Genomic DNA, 20,735 nt, shown 5'->3' on the forward strand with positions numbered 1-20,735 from the left:
GGTGTCATAGTAGTCCAGGAGTCGATAGTAAATCATTTATATTGCTATAAAACCAGAAAAATAATATGTATGTACTGTCTGTATAATTAAGATTAACTACTAAAATATAATTAAGATTAAGTAATAAATACAACCTAGGTAACGGATATGACTTAAACTGGAATTAAATACTCACCAGAAAATCGTTAGTTATTTCATGTAAGACTGTTTAATTTATGTGTTTAATTTATGTGCGACTGTATAATTTATTTTTGTTTTTTATTTATGTTTTTTTTTTAAATATTTACTTAATTTTAAAATTAAATGTAAAAATTAATAATAGGGTCTACTTGTCTGTTACTGAACTGTGTTATAGTGAAACACAGACAGATCCTGCAAAATATACATATGTAGTTAAAATAGTGTAAGTGTCTTTTTAATACTGTGAAAATATTTTTAGGTAGGTACATATATACAGGTACGTATACAATTGTTATAAATTTGTAAATATTGTTTGTTACATTATTTAGTATGGTTGAGTCTGGATCTTTTAAAAAAGAACATATACCTGAACATACCACAATATAGCGAATTCAGAATCTTCAGTTCTTGGATAGATTTGTGGTTTACAACAATTTACGTTATGCGTACGGCTCTCTAACTATAATGGCGATTTACTCTTTTTTAACCAAGCCTAAATTACCAACAAAGCTTTTTGGGCCGTCACCCAGTCCAGTCACTTGAAACATGAGACGTCACTCTAGGTAAGTGTCGTAAAAAATGCTTTAAAAAAAACTTCATTCAAGATAACTAAATACTTTATTACATTGTAGAGCTGAAAGCATTGAGAAACCGCCAGAAAGTGATTGGAATAGTCGGCATGAGGTAAAAGTTAAAAGGAAACCCAATTTTCTTAAAGATTATCTGATTGATTACACATCAAATTCAAATCTTCATGGTCTCAAATATATTGGAGAGAAGCAGAGAACTTCACTTGAAAGGTGGGACAAAGATTGATATAAGAACTAACTTTTAACAAGTTCATTTATGTATTATGTCATAGGTATATCAATTATTATTTTTTAAATATTTGAAAAACACAAAAACAAAATGAAGATTTAGAATTTCGCAAACCTTCACAAGCTTCTAAAATAATAAGCAGTAATAAACAACATAATAATCTATCCTACTTTGTTTCCTATTTCGCACAACAACTATTGTAAATTGAAACACCTCTAATGAGTACACAAGTAGGTATCATTAAATAGATAGTAACGTAGCAAGATATATTTTTTTATTACCAATAAGCAACAATTTTGTAGGGTTTTCTGGCTGTTCATATTTACTTGCTGCGTGGTACTTTGTGCTGGTTTAATAAGAAAAGTGTGGATAAAATGGAATGTGAGTCCAGTCATAGTCAGCTTTGCAGAATCATCCACCCCAGTGTGGCAGGTACGTTGCTGATAACATTATGGCTACTAATTAAATTATGTTATTAAGTAACAGTAATTTAATAGCATATACTGGTGGTTACAGTATTCACCCCTTTAAAGTGTAGGTAATCAGTTTTATTTTTAAAGAGATTATGTATATTTTAAATTATACCTTAAAAAATTATTATCAATGGATAGACTCCATTTCACGGTATTGCCGAGCTATTTAGGATAAGATACATTGTGAGGTAAGTTTTGTCTACTAAATTGTTCAGTCGTTGAACATTGCAGAATCACGTTTGACTCAATCCAAAATCATTATAATTTTTGACACAAGAGCCAAAATATTATAATAATCAGGAGTGGCAATACAAATAATAATATTAAACAATGTAACAAAAGAATATGATCATTGAGATTATTATTCTTCCAGATACCATATCCAGCTGTGACAGTCTGCTTGGAAACAAAAGCTAAACAGTCCGTGTTCAATTTTACAGAATATTATCACCTTTATAATGATTCCGGTACACGTGAAAACCTAACTACTTACGAGTAAGTCTCAAAAATTGTCTTATTATAGAAATTAAATTCTAATTTTAAAAATACAGATGACCTTATACAGTAAAGTTAATAAAAATTACGTGCAATGCTTTTTTTTAAGATCTTGGGGGTCTAACAGTTTAGCTCACCTTATTACATTCGATGGTCGCGGGTCCGAATCCTTGAACATTTTAAACATTTGTATGAGTATGTGTATATTGATCTGGATGTTTTCTATGTATAAAAAAATCGAAGTTTCTATATTAGTTGTCTAGTGCTCATAACAGAAGCTCTGCTTAGCTTGATATTAGCGTTGTGTGTATTGTCCTGAGAAATTATTATATTTTTTATATAATTGGAATGGTAAATTCATTTCAATTTGAGATTTTTGATTATTATTTACCTATATTATTTAGTCCATACTAATATTATAAATGAAAAATAGACTGACAAACATCCATGTATCAAAGCATAATATATATTATGATACTTTGTTTATTGCTCAGAGCCGCAGTTCGAACACAATCCTCAAAACTCTAGGAAGTACATACCTATGTACTGAAATTCTCTTGACGTATTAATTATTGTAAAATTACGTTAACTGTCATTTCAAAATCAGCAGTCTGTAGTTTAAGATTCTTGCGGAAGTGGTTCGTTCTTTAAATAATTGCTACAAGAATAATAAGATAATGTATATCTACTTGTTTCAATTATTCTAGACGAAATATGTATGAAGACTTGACGCTTGTTTGTGATGATCATCTCGCTCCTGTTGGAGGAAGAAAATTTGGTTACGGCAATGACACTGTTGTAAACATAAAAGAGGTAAGTGTATACAAAAATGACAAAACTATAAACATCTTAGATCTGTAAATATATATACATATTAGTTGGGAAGTCATAATTACTTTTGAATAGTGCTTTTAATGCGACATCCGTGATGTTATTCATGTGATCCGTGATGTCCGTGATTCAGCTAAGACGATTTGACAGGAAACTACTTCTACTCTTTTAAATGCTACTACTCTTTTAAACCAAAGGTATTATTCGTTTATATTTCAAATAATGGTATTTTAGCTATAAAGAAATAATAATTCTTTTCTAGGTGTCACCGAACATAACAGATACATTTTTTGGATGTAAGTGGAAAGATATCCCCAAAGAAACATGTTCGGATCTTTTCTCGCCTATACTCACAGAGGAAGGACTATGTTATACATTTAATAATTTAGGTGCTAATGAACTTTTCAGAATGGAAAAGTATGTAATTCAAATTAATTTTCACTACATGAGCGTTTTTTATTTTATTAGTACATTCCCTAATCTATTTCGTCTACAATATTTTTAATATATACAATATATAATAAGGTTACAAATTTGCTTCCACTTATGTTTATTTGTTTTTCTTTTAGTTGTTCAGTTTAAATAAAGTATTGTCCATGTTTATTTATAGTCATATTAGATTAATAAAATGTAAAATACATAAACAATAGAATATAATGTATTAGATCAAATTAAACATCTCAATATTGACATATAATAACTGTTACAGCATACATAAAGATTATCAATATCTTGAACATAAAAACCTAGCAAAATCTTGGTCTTTAGAAGATGGCTACGCACCGATGACTCCTATAGAAACATATCCCCATAGAGGATCTGTAAGTGTTACTTGTATTAGAATATTATTTTCTTCCTTGCTTATTAATCACTAAATACAATAAATAATTCATATATTTCTATCTAAAACTTGATGTTTTCGAATGTTGGTAAAATGAATAGTGTACACAGCCTCCAGACCTTATAGATACTTCGATTAGTAAACAATACAATTCAACGAAGTATACATTAATTTTGATTTAGTAGCTCTGAGACGATATTCTTGTTGCTTTTTAGGGATATGGTGCAAAAGCCGGATTGACATTCTTGATGAAATCAAAACAAATCGATTTGGATTTTCTTTGTAGAGGACCTGTACAAGGATTTAAGGTATGTAATATAAAATTAACTGACTGTCCTGTATGTTCAGCGTGGGGTTACCTGAAACTTTACATTTTTTGTATTCTTAGATTTTGCTGCATAACCCAGCGGAATTGCCTCGACTTTCACAACAGTATTTTCGGTCTCCATTATCGCAAGAAGTTGTCGTTGCTGTTAAACCGAAAATGATGACCACCTCTGAGGGTCTGAGGGCGTATGATCCCAGCAGGCAAGCACTTTTACCACACACCCAAAACACTAATATCTATACACTTTTCTACTATTCAACTCTACTCTACTATTCTCTACTATACTCTAACTATACTCTACTACTCTACTATTCAATCAATACCTAACTAGTATTATTTCTAATTAGTAGCTATTGGTTTTGATATCTATTCCTGCCCCTTGGTAGCTTCTCTACTACAAGTAGTTCCCAGCTTAAAATATAAACCATGACAGAAAAAGGGAGCGGAGAACTGCATGACGAAGCATTATGGGTGTCACAGTGTATTTGGTATATGTCAGATGTTATTGTGTATGTGTGTGTAATGATGTTGATATTGATATCTATAAGCAGTTATCGCTACTCATAGAGTAACCCACAAGGATTGCAAACGTTGTAATTCCGATATTATTATGTAATGTATCTTATTAATATTATGACAACGTGGGAATTTATGAGTGTGGCTGGATGGACGGATTTCACGCAAAAAGTACTTAATAAATTTTAATGAAACTTTAAAGTAATAGGTACCTATAGCTTGTGCATCAGAAGAACACATAGGCTATAGTGGGCGAAGCTTCGGGCACAGCAAGTATTTACATGTGAAAACTGTTAAGTATATGTAATTAACTAATTATTTATCCTCAGACGCCAGTGCTATTTTCCTAGCGAGAGATATCTCAATTATTTTAAAATCTATACTCAATCTAACTGTGAAATGGAGTGTTTAACAAACTTTACATATGCACGATGTGGCTGTGTTCATTTCGGAATGCCACGTAAGTATAATACATGTGCAACTTGTGAAATAAAGCGTGCCGTGCGAGAGTAGGCATTGTCTGAAATAAACAAATATTATTTTTAGACGGCCCGGAGATGAAGGTATGCAATGCTGGCAGCATGGCTTGCATCAAAAAAGTACAAAGTGAGTACAAATGGTTTCTTTAATATATATTTAATATTACAATATACAGACTTTTGAAGGTAAAAAGAACTATTGATTGCTTAATACGAATCATAATACGTTTATTTTCAAACTTTATACAATTTTTATATTAAAAAGTAGATGTTCCCGCGACATTGTCCGCGTGGAATTTAACTTCACTTTTCTAATTTTAGAAGTAGCCTAAGCTTTATTACATTAGCTACCGGCCAAAAAAAGGTCCAGCCATTTCAGAGATTAGCCGGAATAAGCAGACAGACACACAAAAATTGCAAAAAATGTTATTTTGGTGCATGTACCATATTTATATTAATATGCATGTAGTAAAAAACCGTTATTTCATATTACAAACATACACTCTAATTTTATTTATATGTATATGTATAGATAGTGTTGCCCCTGAAACGAAATAAAGTAATTTTTGAACAATAAAATCCTACAGTAATGGCTAATTTTTTTAAATATTAATGGGACTTGGACTTGGTCTTGAAATATTAATGCCCCTATTACTATCAACAAGACCCCACGCTCTGCATGGCATGCAGGGGTGCCATACATGGTAACCCTTGGCAACCATTACGGTTAATTTCTCTTATATTTGCCACTATAACCTGAATTCGTCCTATATATTTTAGAATTTAGGACTGTTTTTAAAGTATTTAAAGCTTCAATACGTATTGAATCAGTACAAATAGAAACGTCTGCTAATAAATGTGACAATGTAGAAATCGCTTCATACATTTTAGTGGAGCTCGTAGTGGCAGAAGTGGAAGCTGGTTTAGAGAAGACGTATGAACAGAACGATACAATTGGTGAGGCGAGAGAGATAGCCTCCCGCTGTAGATGTCTGCCAGCCTGCACCTCTATCGAGTACGAAGCGGAGACCTCCCAGGCAGACTATGATTGGAAAGCTATATTTAGAGCCTACAGATTAGATATACCAGCTGAAATGAATGAGTGAGTACTACGTTTCATGGAAAGTTTGTTCTATATTCATTTAATAGGAGAACTATATTCATGCAATAGAAATATATAATGGTTACAGTATGTAAAAATAAATGTAAAAATATTACCTACGCAAATTAAATAGGTATTTATAATATTTAATCTCCGCAACGTTTCAGTTTCAATATAAAGCTATCTAACAATAATAATTTAATTTCACTATTTTCGGTGTTATTGGTATTTAATTAGTCTAATATATATATAATTATTCTAATTTCAGCATGATGTATTCACGTGTAATGATTTTCTTCAAAGAGCCACAGTTCATAACATCGCGACGATCTGAACTCTACGGCCAGACGGACTTCCTTGCCAATTGTGGCGGTCTTCTTGGGCTTTTCATGGGTTTCTCTATTCTGAGCGTGATCGAAATTCTATACTTTTTTACATTGAGGTAAGTTTCGAGGCTAATTAAAATCATTGTGGTGAATTAAAATTTACATAGGGAATTATAGTCATGGTTCTTAATAAATAGGTAATTATAGTCCGAATGACACAAAAAACTAAAATTTCTTTCGTAATCTACTTTTTTATAAAAATTATAATGTATGCCGTACTAATACAACAAAAATTCATTATTTCAGACTATGGTGTGTTATTTGGAATCGTCGCCGTAATAAGAAAAATTGTTCCGATCTCCTCAAAGCTGCTGATGTGGCCGCAAAACCTGATAAGCAAAATTACTGCGATTAAACAAGTATCAACTTTTAATGTTAATACCTATTCCTCATTTGTTACTTTATGAAGTTATCCTAATATTCAATTACAATTATTGTTAGAAATAACGCATCATAAATTTTTAAAATTTCTTAAACATAGTATGTAAGATAAATTAGTCATATAAGTTTTCAATTATGCATGATCAATTTTAATCTCAATAAATTATCACCTAGTTTTATTCGATTTTTCTATTGATATTGTCCTTTAATTACGGTATTTCAACAAACTATTGATTGGTTCACTTACAATGATAGCCAAGGTCTGAGTATCACTGCAAGTAAAAATCATAAAAATAAAATAGGTATTTTAGTATCTTACCTTGCATTGTCTTGGCATGTACATGAATATTAGATAAACTGAGATAGAACACCGTCTATAAACAAAAAAGTTTTGAGACACCTGCTATAATTCCTTCTATTGTTGCCGAAGAAGCCTATATATAAAACTATCTATGGTATGAGGTGTAACTTAATATCATAGATATGGCCTAAGTCTGTAATATGGAAAAATGGATTTCTGAAACAAAACCACTCTGATGACTTGCTATAGGTACTCGTTTAGAATACCTAAATACGTGTACATATGTAGTACAATTCACAAACACATTGGTATTTATTCAATTGCCGTATAATTAATTAATATTTTTCTTTTAAAGTCATTATGAAAATTAGTTTCATTATTTCACATGTACGAAACGTACCTAATTCAATTGGCAAATTATTTGCGAAACTGCACGCTGTTTGTTCATTTTCGTGTGCGTTTTAATTCCATAAGTAAGTCCTTAGGGAAAGTTTGATAGTTTGCTATAATATGTTAGATATACATATAGCAAACACCAAGTTGAAATGGACAGAGGGTTGCGAAACGTCGCGCATTGCACTGTGTAATAGATAATTCTATTACGTTATGAGACGACACTCTAAGTAAGTTAAAGTGTGAAATAATTTGTTCATTAAATAATATATCTAATAGAAAAACTTTACCTGTAACTATTTGATCTGATAGGTCGGAAAGCATTGGAAAATGTACTTCAAAACTAGATTTAGATGCTGATCCAAAGAAAAATAAATCAAATGAAAATGAATGGTTAAAAAAGAAACCATTTTTTTTAAAAGATTATATTATTGATTACACCGCCAATTCTAATCTTCATGGCTTAAAATATATTGGAGAGAAACAGAGAACAGCGGTAGAAAAGTGAGTACCTACATTATGATAGCTGTAGTGGATACTACTCGATTTATGTGGTCAATTAACTTCGATATTAAGCAAATTCATTTAAAATGTTTAATAAAACCAATAACCTTCTAGAATATTTTGGCTCTTTATGTTCATATGCTGTGTGATACTCTGCGCTGGGCTAATAAGAAAAGTTTGGATAAAATGGAACATAAGCCCCGTTATCGTAAGTTTTGCTGAAACGTCAACTCCTGTTTGGCAGGTGGGTACCCTGATTCAAATTCAGTTTATTTTTATACGAGTATCCATATGCAATATTTTCAATACAAGCACAGTCACGATGAATATTAAGTACTGACTACATCGTTATAAATACATATTCAAGTATTACCAGTAAATTGTTACAGTGATAAGGTGCTGCTCGTAACTTTACATATGTACCTACTTTCTTATTTTTATAGTGGACGACTACTTTGTATAAATAAGTGTTTATATAATAACATTTATATTCGAACTTCATTTTTAGTAATTGGTGAATCACAAAACCTTTGAATACTTAGGTGTTCTATGTGTAATCTTTACTATTTCTTCATTTACATGCTGCTGCATACTAAAGGTGTTAATTATTATAGCATAAAAAATTCAATACTTAAATTTTTTATATAAGTATAATTTTTTTTTATGCTATAATAAACTGTTCTTCACTCGAATTTAATATTATCTACCGTATAATCGAAATTGTTAAATCTCATATTTTTTATTTACTTATAAACACAAAATCTCGATATTAAATATCTGACGTATTTATATTCCCATCTAGTCTAGTTACGTGTCAGATGATAGTGACTGCGGCTGCTTTAATGATACTACTTAGTGAGTTGTTGTGCATTATATGTATAATTATACTTAATTGCAAACATGCAATTAAGTATTTATTTAAGTACTTTAAACATAAAGTTATATAATCACAGTAATAATATTTTTAGGTAGCTACTTTGTTAGTATTTTTCTGCCATTGTATATTATTTTATAAAACTACTACCTACCTGCAAACATAAGCTTAACCTTATGTTTGCAGGTAGGTATAGCTTTTGTTGACAGGGCATGAATTTGCTATATTATTATACTCGTATTATCGCCAATTCATGTTCCAACCATTTTTTTCCACACTTAATATTTAATACTTTTTAATTTAGACATGGAATCATTGTTTATAACAACTAAACGCAACCATAGGCTGTAATCGCCTCTGTGCATTTATACCTACGAATTAATCTCAGAAACGATTTAACTGATTTGGGTTTGGTTTTCACGACATATTTATCTTTTGTGCACGTCATTAAAAATAGTGTTTATTATTCCTGTTGGTTTAGAAACAAAAAGTTATATTGAACTCCAACAAAACTAAGTGCATTAAATTCACGCTGCCTAATGTAAAACAAGTAAATACGCAGCTATTGCTTAATGATGAAATAGTAAATTTTGTTAATGATACAGTTTTTTTAGAAATAACAGTGGACTCGAAGTTACAATGGGGGCCCCATATTTCAAAATTAGCCAGTAGACTTAGTTCTGCTGCTTATGCAATTAGAAGGATAAGGCAATTAACAGACGTGGCGACGGCAAAACTTGTATATTTTAGTTATTTCCATAGCATTATGTCATATGGCATACTGCTATGGGGTAAAGCTGCCGATATAAATACTATATTTATTATGCAAAAGAGAGCCATACGTTCTATTTATGGTATGGGTTCTAGAGAGTCATTACGTCAATGCTTTAAACAATCAAATATCCTCACCGTTGCCTCACAGTACATTTATGAAAATATTATTTATACAAGGAAAAACTTAGATAGTTTCAAGAAACTTAAAGACTGTACAAGTAGAAACTTACGCAATAAAAATAAGCTAATTTTACCTAAATGCCGTCTACACAAAGTTAGTAATTTATTTTATGGTAATTGCGTAAGATTCTATAATAAACTGCCAGAGTCTACGCTAAATCTTACAGAGAGGCAATACAAATCTTATATTAAACAAATGTTATGTAAAAAAGCCTATTATAAGATAGATGAATTTATAGATGATAGCAATATATAGCAAGAATAAGTTTATTTGCGGACAACGTTATAATTTTAATTTTCATACTGCTTTCTTGATATATGATAGCGTAGCGGCTTTTGTATTGATTGCCGCATGCATCCTTATGTAAAGTGCGAATACTGTAACTACCATATAGTAATTTTTGTAGCTGTGACGTGGTCGTGTGGAATGAGTAGTCATGCTCACTAAAATGTCCAGACATGTGGCGGCGTGGTGGGCCGGGTCAATGGGCTCCCTAAAATATGGTCGAGCGCAGTGATGGCTGGCTCATCCGTCATACTCGTGAACGAGTGCTGCTTGTAGGGACTGGTCTGCTCTTATCACTACGACTGATTTAATCTTATTGCATGATTATATTTGACCCAAAAAATTAGTGCTTGTTGGTAGTTTGTATTCACACGTTTCGACTTGTAAATGTAAACTTACAAGGATTATTTAAAAGAGCAACACACAAGTTTCTTGCTCGTTCTTCTTGTGATGAGACAGCTTTCCGAACGAGTGGTAGATAAAAAACAAATTGTTATGACTATTCAAAAGTGCTTAAATTAAGTTTATTTGAATAAATGATTTTCTATTCTATTCTATACTAAGTTGCGGACTCGGCTAGTTTATGAGTTATGCCTATCTCCATTCTCATATTGTAATATAGCGAACCTGGTATGTGATCGCAACACTGTCCCTATCTAATTATATTAGATATTATCAGTTTTAAAACATGTTCCTTCTGGACAACATGTTCTATTAATTTCTTATTACAGATACCCTATCCAGCTGTGACCGTTTGTTTAGAAACAAAGGCAAAGCAATCACAGTTCAATTTTACAGCATATTACCATCTCTACAATGACACCGAGAAACGTGCAAATCTAACCGATGAAGAGTAAGTATTACAACATTCAGAAGGTCAAACAACAAATATTGTTTGTATAATTTTAACTTATTTTTTATATAGCTGAAATGACCAAGAAATTGAAGGAATCGTCGTCACTATGCTATATAGCTTATCTATCAGGTTAGCAGATAAAAACTTATTCTAAAGAATATCCTTCAAGTCTTGTCCCTGATGGGTCTAGGAAGACCTTTGAAAAAGGCGAGCACAATAGATCTCTGTAGGTCGCAGAGCTACAAAACTGAAGCAAGTAGCCATAGTCTCCTATCTATATAAATCAGTATATAAAAATACTGATTGCTACTTATCTTATAATTTTACTGTCTGCTCTCATCCTTTACCCGAAACGCTTACAATACAAACAGCTTGGCGCCTGAAATTGTTGAGATCTACAGAATTGGTTACGTATCTAATTAGTACTAATAGCTGTTAAATGAAAACATAGTGACTACTAACTACCTCAATAGGTACAGTTTCTACGAACACTTTACCAACGAAAGTCTGGCGGTGTACTAAACCTCTAGACCAGTGTGGTTATCATTATCAATAGAAAACTTTGTGATTACATCTAAAGGAATTTCAAATTCATCGCAATTTTAATTTCTCAATTCTCGTCTGATACCAATATATTAATTAATAGTATATTCTGGTTTAAAATGTGTCTTTGTATACCTTCTAATAAATATATAATATATACTAATAAAGACTGAGGTACACATTTTAAACTAAAAACATTTAATAAAAGTTTATTCGCTCATCCACTGTTCGGACAAGTTCTTGGCTATATCACAGATACATAATACATATTACATAGCTATATCAACTGCGTTCCTAATAAGGTAAACATACATTTATTTGCTTTCATACGAAACATCTAATCGATATTAGATACAATAATACTAAGCATTATATTTGGATTTATTATTAACTAGCTGTAAGTACCCGCGACTTCGTCCGCGTGGAATTTAACAAAAAAGTTAATGACAGAATTTTTCTAACATAAAAGTAGCCTAAGTTACTCCTTATTACATCAGCTATCTGCCAATAAAAGTCCCGTCAAAATCAGTCCAGCCATTTTAGAGATTAGCCGGAACAAACAAACAGACAGACAGACAGAAAAAATTGTAAAAAAATGTTATTTTGGTTAGTGTACCGTATTTATATTCATATGCATGTAGTAAAAAACTGTTATTTCAATATTATAAACAGACACTCCAATTTTATTTATATGTATAGATAACAAAATAAAATCGTACCTAACTAAGTGAAAACTCTGTTTTTATAAGTTATGGTTACAACAGAACAAGGGCTGGAGATATTAGTATCAAAAATATAGGTCAGATGCAAAAAAACTTAAAAAAATAGCTGCTGCGCTAAGTTGTGATATTCAACATTCTAATGAATTGTTTTTTATTGTTGTTTGATTATCAACAACTAGATGACGTCTATAAATTTACTCGTATATACCTACGCGGACATGCGCACAAAGTATCTACTATAGTCGTATATTTAACTCCTATACTCGTATGCTCTAATATCCCACCATGATATATTCAAACATTATCAATAAGCTGTTATATACTTTCCTGTTAGGTATAATTTAATCCACATACGTCATTATACAGTTGCACCCTTTGTTTGATGACATTAGTCAGCTCTTGATATTCGTCATCATTCTCATAAACAAAATTATTATAATTCACACAAATATACATATAATCTACGTCATCCTTACTTCTTACAAATATTATAAATGCGAAAGTAACTCTGTCTGTCTCACTTTCACGTAAAAACTACTGAACCGATTTAAATTAGATTTAGTACACATATAGTCTAGACCTCGAGAAAGGACATAGGCTACTTTTTAATTCGAAAAAGGGTTGCAAGGGGCTGAAAGGGTAGATGAAAAGTTGAAAGGGTAGATGCAAGGTTGTATGGAAATATTTTTAAATCTTGAAGCTTAGAACGTATTTTGTAGGCTGTTGGTTAAATATGACATTTAAAGTTTGTAAAATTTTTACTCTTACTGATATTATAAATCTGCTTCACTCACTTACACGCCAAAACTACTAAACCGATTTAAATTTAAATTTGGGATACAGATAGACTAGACTCTTAGAAAGGACATAGGATACTTTTTAATATGAAAAAGGGTTGTAAGGGTGTTGAAAAGGTAGGTACAAGGTACTGTCGAAGTATAGTCATTTTTAAAGTTAGATGCTAGAAATTTTATTTTTTAAGCTGTTGATTGAATTGTAAGGGACTTTGTATCGTCATTTTTGAAGCTAAGACAATTAAACTTTTTTATTTAGCTTTTATTGAATTAGCTCATTAAATATTTTTTCAATATTTACGCGGACGAAGTCGAGGGTACAGCTACAGGTTAATCGTAAATTTATTTCAGGCGGAACAAGTATGAAGATGTTACACTTGTTTGCGATGACCATCTTGCCCCTGTTACTGGAAGAAAATTTTGTGATGGCAATAGTACTGTTAAAAATATCAGAGAGGTAGATATTCAAAAGATAACTCCCCGTCCTTTAATTAAACATTATTATGTCTCATAACAATTAAACATTCTCTATTTCCGAGGACATCATTACTAAATTAAGAATTCTTAAAAGACAATCAGTAGCGCCTAAAATATTATTTAAGAATCTATTCGGTACTTAGGTACGTATCTCATTTTTAATAATGCTAAAGTTTATAATTTCATTTTGAGGTACCGTGGCTATTTATCTACTATGTACCCTGAAGTACACCCAAGTACAATAAAAATAATATAATATAATAAAACGATATAATATCATACAAGATAATTTTTCACTGTTCGTGTACGAAATAATAGATTTTATTTCATTGTAGAATTTACAATTAAATACATACTTTTAGCTGTCTCCCAACATAACGGAAGCTTTTTTTGGGTGTAAATGGAAAGATATTCCCAAGGAAACATGTTCGGATCTATTCTCGCCTATATTAACAGAAGAAGGAAATTGTTACACCTTCAACATATTGCGCGCTGAAGAATTGTTCAGAATGGAGAAGTATCTAATTTTCATAATTTTTGTAAATGTACTAGATTTGTATATATAAAAGGAGCAAAACTAAATGAGCTACCGCAGTTTCTACTAAGCAATGTACTAATGGATTTCAGTTCACATCAAATTTATCACTATCAACATCATCAACGACTATATATTTTTTTACCTAATATTTTTAATAATTTCAGTCTGCATAAAGATTATCAGTATCTAGATCACAAAAGAATGTCACAATCTTGGTCCTTGGAAGATGGATATGATCCTATGACTCCAATAGAAACGTATCCACATCGGGGTTCAGTAAGTTCGTTACGTTTACTTTTTATTATTTATATTATAAAGCTAACAGTCAACAGATACTTATAGATAGACAACAGACACTTTCGAATTTATAATATCTGACTGGATTTTTATCTAATTCATCTTTCAGGGGTACGGTGCAAAAGCTGGATTAACATTTTTGATGAGGTCTAAAGAAATTGATTTAGATTATATCTGTAAGGGACCAGTCCAAGGATTTAAGGTATAAAACATAATTATAAATAAATATTATTTTTAAGAAGTGAGAATATTTTTTTAATATTACAGATTTTATTACACAATCCTGCGGAAATGCCGAGACTAACGCAGCAATATTTTCGATCCCCTTTATCACAAGAGGTCGTTGTTGCCATTAAACCAAATATGATGACCACCTCCTCGGGACTTAGGGCATACGAGCCTGCCAGGTGAGCGCACAAATTTACAAGATTCCGTACAATATGGACCCGCCCAATCTCCTCTCCAATCAGAGGGGGGTGAAGATTGTTAATAATTATTTCTCGAATTTAATTGGTTTGTATTGTAGTAATTATGGATTTTTCTATGACCAGACAATTAGTCAAGAATAAAATTGTCATGTAAAGTAATATTGTATAGGCTAAATTAGAATTTAAGCATTTAGAGTCGAATTTGATTACTAAACCACTAGCCACGATCCTCTCATTTCAGAAGATTATAGTATTAAAATTAAAAATTATAAATGTTAACATATTCAAGTACTTTATATAATTTATAATACGTACTATGTCTATTTATTTTAGACGACAATGCTACTTTCCAAGTGAGAGGTATCTCAGATATTTTAAGGTTTACACTCAATCTAATTGCGAGATGGAGTGTATGTCTAATTATACATACTCCAGATGCGGTTGTGTGCATTTTGGCATGCCACGTGAGTATTTATCATAAACTTCATTATGTAAATATTTCATTATATTATTTGCTATGCAACAATAATAGAACAGAGAAGTAATACCTCTGTTATACCTCTGTTCTGAGGGAACTATCAACAATATCTATATACCTAAGCATAAATTCGCTTTGTTTTAGATGGCCCAGAAATAAGAGTTTGTAATGCTGGAAGTATGGCCTGTATGAAACGAGTGCAAAGTAAGTTACTATATATAAAGTCATAATGTTATGTATGCTAGTAAAATAGTCCACGACTTAAATAATTTATTCGGCACATATCCTGGTAGGTATAGGTATATCACTGAAAACCATTTCTAATTTTTGATTCCAACATTTGTATTTTTAAGTATGATGATTTGAATTGTTCTGGATATTTACCATGTATATTATATGTATAATTAATTATTTCCATCACTTAGTACCCATAATACAATCTCTCTTAAATTGTGACTAAATAACACTGTATGAATTGTCCTAAGTCATTATTATTATACAATTAAGCTTATTTAAGTTATTTTATTTATAAAAAAAATACAATTCATTATTATTGAATAACAACCGCCTGAATGTCACGAACACAGGACTGAGTGAGTATTAAATATAAATATGACAAGTCATGTCACTGCAAAAAAATATAATTATAAATGTATTTATACTGTTATCATATTCTGGTTTTGAGTTTTATATTTTCGTGTATGAGTACCTACCTGTACGATGAAGTAAAGCTGTTTAGTATTTTTATCTGTTTGTTTAATTGTGGTTGGAAGCATTAGGATAATATTTATTTGTATAAATTGATGCGTCGTCTTAAATATAGGTTAACATATAGGCTAATGAAATTAACTCAAAGAAATAAATTAGTCATTTTGTTTTATTAATTTTAAATAGCTAGGACTAAATAAATTCGAAGATGCTTCTATCTATCTATGTTTCCTTTTCAAAAATATACGGCAAACAGATCTTAATGAAAATCGACAGTAATATTGATTGTTTCACAAAGATAGATATAGACTACCTTTAGTCTGGGACGGGATGAAATAGGGGTTGTGAGTCGAAGGTAACAACTAGTTTGTAATAATTCCATTTTACGATATAATATCATGTCGTGAGCAAATTTCAATAATAACAGAATTTATTTGTATGTTACTTTCCAGTGGAGCTTGTTGTCGTGGAAGTGCAGTCCGTTTTAGAGAAGGTAAACCAAAAGAACGATACAATCGATGAGGACGCGCGAAAGATAGCCTCCCGCTGTAAATGTCTGCCAGCTTGTACTTCCATCGAATACGAAGCGGAGACCTCCCAGGCAGACTATGATTGGAAAGCTATATATAGAGCCTACAGATTAGAAATACCACCTCACATGAATGAGTGAGTATATACGTTTTATTCGTCATATTACCTTATAATTTGAAACATGAAACAGTACTGAGTAGGTACGTACATAATTTTGACATTTACAAGATTTAATTATGTTAGTACTTAGGTAATTATATGGTATAAATTCTGAATATACAAGTATAACTGACGATACAAGTATAATAATTAACTCCATGTTAGCTCGCTGGTTCTAAACTGGCTCGAAGGACCAGAAACATGCAGTAGTTAATTCCTTGCACACCTCCACCATTTTCTATATAATAAAAATTTATATATTGAAGTAAATGTTCATATTCTTATTGTATTAACAAAAACAGTTGTCTTTCCTGACAAAACATAACGAAGTCACGTGCCTTAAATTATCGCTAATCCATTTCTAATGTCTATTATTTTTATATAATTTTCAGTATGATGTACTCGCGAGTAATGATATTCTTCAAGGAGCCACAGTTCATAACGTCACGGCGTTCTGAACTATACGGCCAGACAGACTTCCTGGCTAACTGTGGAGGTTTACTCGGACTCTTTATGGGTTTCTCTATACTGAGTTTGGCCGAAATAATATACTTCCTCACAATAAGGTATACCCAATAACATTATTACAAGTACAGTCACAGAATTAATAATCTTGTAGTACCTGCTAATGAATTTACGTTTAACAAAAACGCCAACCTATCACTGTCGTTGTAATAGATTATCATAACTTACTACATTTGCAGGTGCATTATCTAATACAGTTGCTAACAATATTAACATTAAAGGTTTAGTATATTGGTATATTTTGTACTTATATATGAAACATTCGACAGATTAAAAAAATATATACAGTATGTAGTCCACCTTAAAATCTGGATTATACCATATTTTATTAGACTCTGTGAAGCAAATCATCTAAGAAAGAACATCTTGATTATTCTTCATATACCTCCAGTGTATAGATCACAGCCATAGCAGTAGTCAGTGATCATACCTATATTACAATACTTATGCTTACTTCACGTATTATGTACTACTAAAAACCTTATACATAATTCTTGAAGTCGAGCGAACAAATATATATTTGGTTTTGTAAATATGTGGTTTTGTTACAGACTATTTTGTGTTATCTGGAATCGTCGTCGTAGTACGAAGCATGAATCAGATCTGCCTAAGATTGAACATATACCAGACGGTGATAAAATTGGGAAAACAAAGCAACAGTTTATCGATTAATATAATATCAATTTAATTATTTTATTCGCCTACCTATAGCTAAACCGCTTTCAACATTTATGTGTGTTTACATTCTATAGATATATATACTGTTCCTTCCATTAGTAGTATATGTAATATTATATTATCTGTGGTAGTACCGATTTAATCCCAGTTCAGGTTAGAATTAGTTTCCATTAGCTAACAACGAGCTTCAAGTAAAACTTAAATTTCTGTGGCAATCAGCCAACGTGGATTTTTAGAATTTAACATTCTATACTTGTTTTTTTTTTGGTTCACATGTCTAATATCCATAACTTGGGACTAGATGGCTTTGTGTGAATTGTCCAGGTGTATTATTATTATTATAAATATAACTTATTGTCTATAAAATATATCCTACGGATACAGATCTAAAAAAAGCAGAACTCGTGCTAATCTACATAAGGAACATGACTAAAAAGTGCACGAAAGCCAGTAAGAAGCCAGCCACGAAAGACACCTGTTATTTAACATTAAAATAGTATTGTATTACTTAAATAAATAAATACCTAAGTAAATTCATTTGATGTAGGTACGCAGGTATAATCTAAGTACAACAGTCATGTTTTTATTCAATTTAATCCGGTTATTTTCATGGTGTCTAGCATAAGTTATTCGTAATCGTGGGTATTTCTATTGTTCTCAATACCCTCAGCCGCATGAGTCGCATCAACCGCAGGGCACAGAAGGCTGTCTCAAATAAAATAATTAAATGTGTTCAAATATCACTTTTATTTATTTTAATCAAATGAACCTACCTTACTTGCCCTACCAATGTACCAAACATAATTAGTAAGTAATTAATGACTTAAAATATTAACTAAGAAATTTTCACATTTCGTAAATATAGTTATATACTGAAACTTTGAAATCCAAATATTAAGAAATTATTAATACATCATAGAAATATAAGGAATGCGTAGACTTTGTTTGGAGTGTTCCCTTCAGCCAGGTTTCTTTCGACTTGATTTAATAATATGCCTCAGTCTTAGTCCCTGCAATTAAAACAGAGTATAAAATTAAAAAGATTAACACTCTAGCCATAGTGGATACCTGTCTTTCAAATTCCATAATGTCAAATACATAAAGTTACGTTATTATTACCTATGTAGGTATAAGTACGTACAGGAAATCAAATCAATAAGATGGCTTTTTTAAACAAAAATCGTATTTAAATGAAATCAAAGAGATGTGAAAAGTAGTAGTAAGTATCAAAGTGAAAAGTAAAATAACTTTTAAGGATCTCAGTAGCTATACATTCCTGAAATAAAAGTACATGATAATTATTATGTGCATGATTAAAATATAGCCAGTCGGGCTGTAAATATGTTTACAACAACAAAAAAAATATGATTGAGGATAACATACTTTTAAACAGTATTTGGTCCACTTGGCTTCTTCTTGGGAGCATAACCAATTCTATTATGAATTTCTTCAGTAGTTTTCGCCCCGGTGCCATGAGACTTAGACGTGTCATCTTGCATGTCTGTTACTAAAGACGACGACAAATTACGTTCCTGAATACTTCGTGAATTTTCATATTCTTGTACATCATCCAGCTTTAATGTTACCTCCGTTAATGGCCTTCGTATCATTTTGTATGCTAACAATAAAATAAATTAGTTGTAATATATTATTTTTTTAGGTGAGTAGGTCTGCAACAGTCCATCGTGGCCCTGCTGGAGTCACCATGAACTATTGACGATGTTTACTGGGGGGACCGCATGGAAATCGATATTATAAATAATAAATTAACTATTAAAATTAAATTTATATCTGGGTACATAATCACTAAAATAGTACCCGATAAAGGTACTTAAGTAATCGAGACGAGTCCAAGCTAAAATATCGGTTTGGATAGTTGATATTACGCTACGTGACTATCAAAACATGTTATTTTAATAACTTTCATCTAAAACAATTAAAATAAAATTTTAATACATCGAACGCTACTTAAAAATTAAATGAGGACAATATTTTAGTTGAGAACGCTACTTATTTTGCTGAACTATTGGTACGGCTGTGCATAGTCGATATTAATGATGTACCGACCATCGCAAGTAGCGAATATCGATAAGATAATAAAAACAAAATAATTATGATTATTATAGCAGTCTTTATCTTAGAACATACGTGACCTTTTTTAGGGAGAAAATAAGAATAATAAATTGGCATTGTAATAAATTTCGTAATTAGAGAAGTTTTTAGGGCATTGTGACCATTACGATTATATTCGTACCAAGAGTAACCTGACATTGAGGGTAACACAGCTGAAGTCGAGTCACAACGCGAGTTTCAAAGCGTTTGTGGCCCTGGTCCCCACCGACTTGCTGCCCACCTTCATGAAAGAGGACTACTGGCCGAAAGGTGTGGTATATCGGCGCTACCGTGGCAGATTGCCGTGATCACACAGACAATATCAATGTATTAGTTTTTAAATATTATATTATATGTATGTTGGTCTATAAGGTATTTATAATATGGGCCTAGTTGGCTGAAATAAATCAATAAATAAATAAATAAAATTACATCCTAATCAGTGCAAGGAAAATATTGACTTTAATAAAAAAAACGTATGACAAAATAATTTGTGTTTTTATGTGTATTTTAATACTTAGGTTAGGTAATGTTATTGACCTTACCTGTCCTGAACCTGTCCAATTTAAAAGAAAAAGAAATTAGAATAAATAATCAAATACCTGTAATAGCAACTTTGCACGATAAACAATATAAAATTGCTCTTATAGATTAAAAAAAAGTGTAAAGATAGTTTAATTATTATTAAAGATAGTTACCATTAACTCATATCATTATAAACAGCAAATGCCACTATTCCATTATCA

At 31.2% G+C, this 20,735-nt stretch overlaps 2 protein-coding genes across 2 annotated transcripts; both read left to right on the plus strand.

The window, feature by feature from the left end:
- Positions 1–807: 807 nt before the first annotated feature.
- LOC131847215 (pickpocket protein 28-like) lies at positions 808–6,925 on the plus strand (the record flags this gene model as incomplete). Its single annotated transcript, XM_059196706.1, has 13 exons — positions 808–980; positions 1,302–1,431; positions 1,846–1,967; positions 2,675–2,780; positions 3,061–3,215; positions 3,508–3,619; positions 3,855–3,947; positions 4,028–4,167; positions 4,813–4,943; positions 5,030–5,089; positions 5,854–6,064; positions 6,333–6,506; positions 6,697–6,925. Coding segments are annotated over 13 exons (1,716 nt in total), but the record flags the coding sequence as incomplete, so codon positions are not given.
- Positions 6,926–7,707: 782 nt separating this feature from the next.
- LOC131847172 (pickpocket protein 28-like) lies at positions 7,708–18,314 on the plus strand. The gene is made up of 14 exons (XM_059196652.1): positions 7,708–7,755; positions 7,838–8,029; positions 8,144–8,273; positions 10,875–10,996; positions 13,410–13,515; positions 13,898–14,052; positions 14,238–14,349; positions 14,480–14,572; positions 14,638–14,777; positions 15,132–15,262; positions 15,421–15,480; positions 16,437–16,650; positions 17,067–17,240; positions 17,751–18,314. Exons 1-14 carry the CDS (start codon positions 7,739–7,741, stop codon positions 17,869–17,871), a joined length of 1,767 nt encoding a protein of 588 aa, XP_059052635.1. The 5' UTR covers positions 7,708–7,738; the 3' UTR covers positions 17,872–18,314.
- Positions 18,315–20,735: the final 2,421 nt, after the last annotated feature.

Source organism: Achroia grisella, unplaced genomic scaffold (assembly GCF_030625045.1).
Source record: "Achroia grisella isolate CSIRO2021 unplaced genomic scaffold, CSIRO_AGI_Agris_v1 utg516, whole genome shotgun sequence".
NCBI lineage: Eukaryota > Metazoa > Arthropoda > Insecta > Lepidoptera > Pyralidae > Achroia > Achroia grisella.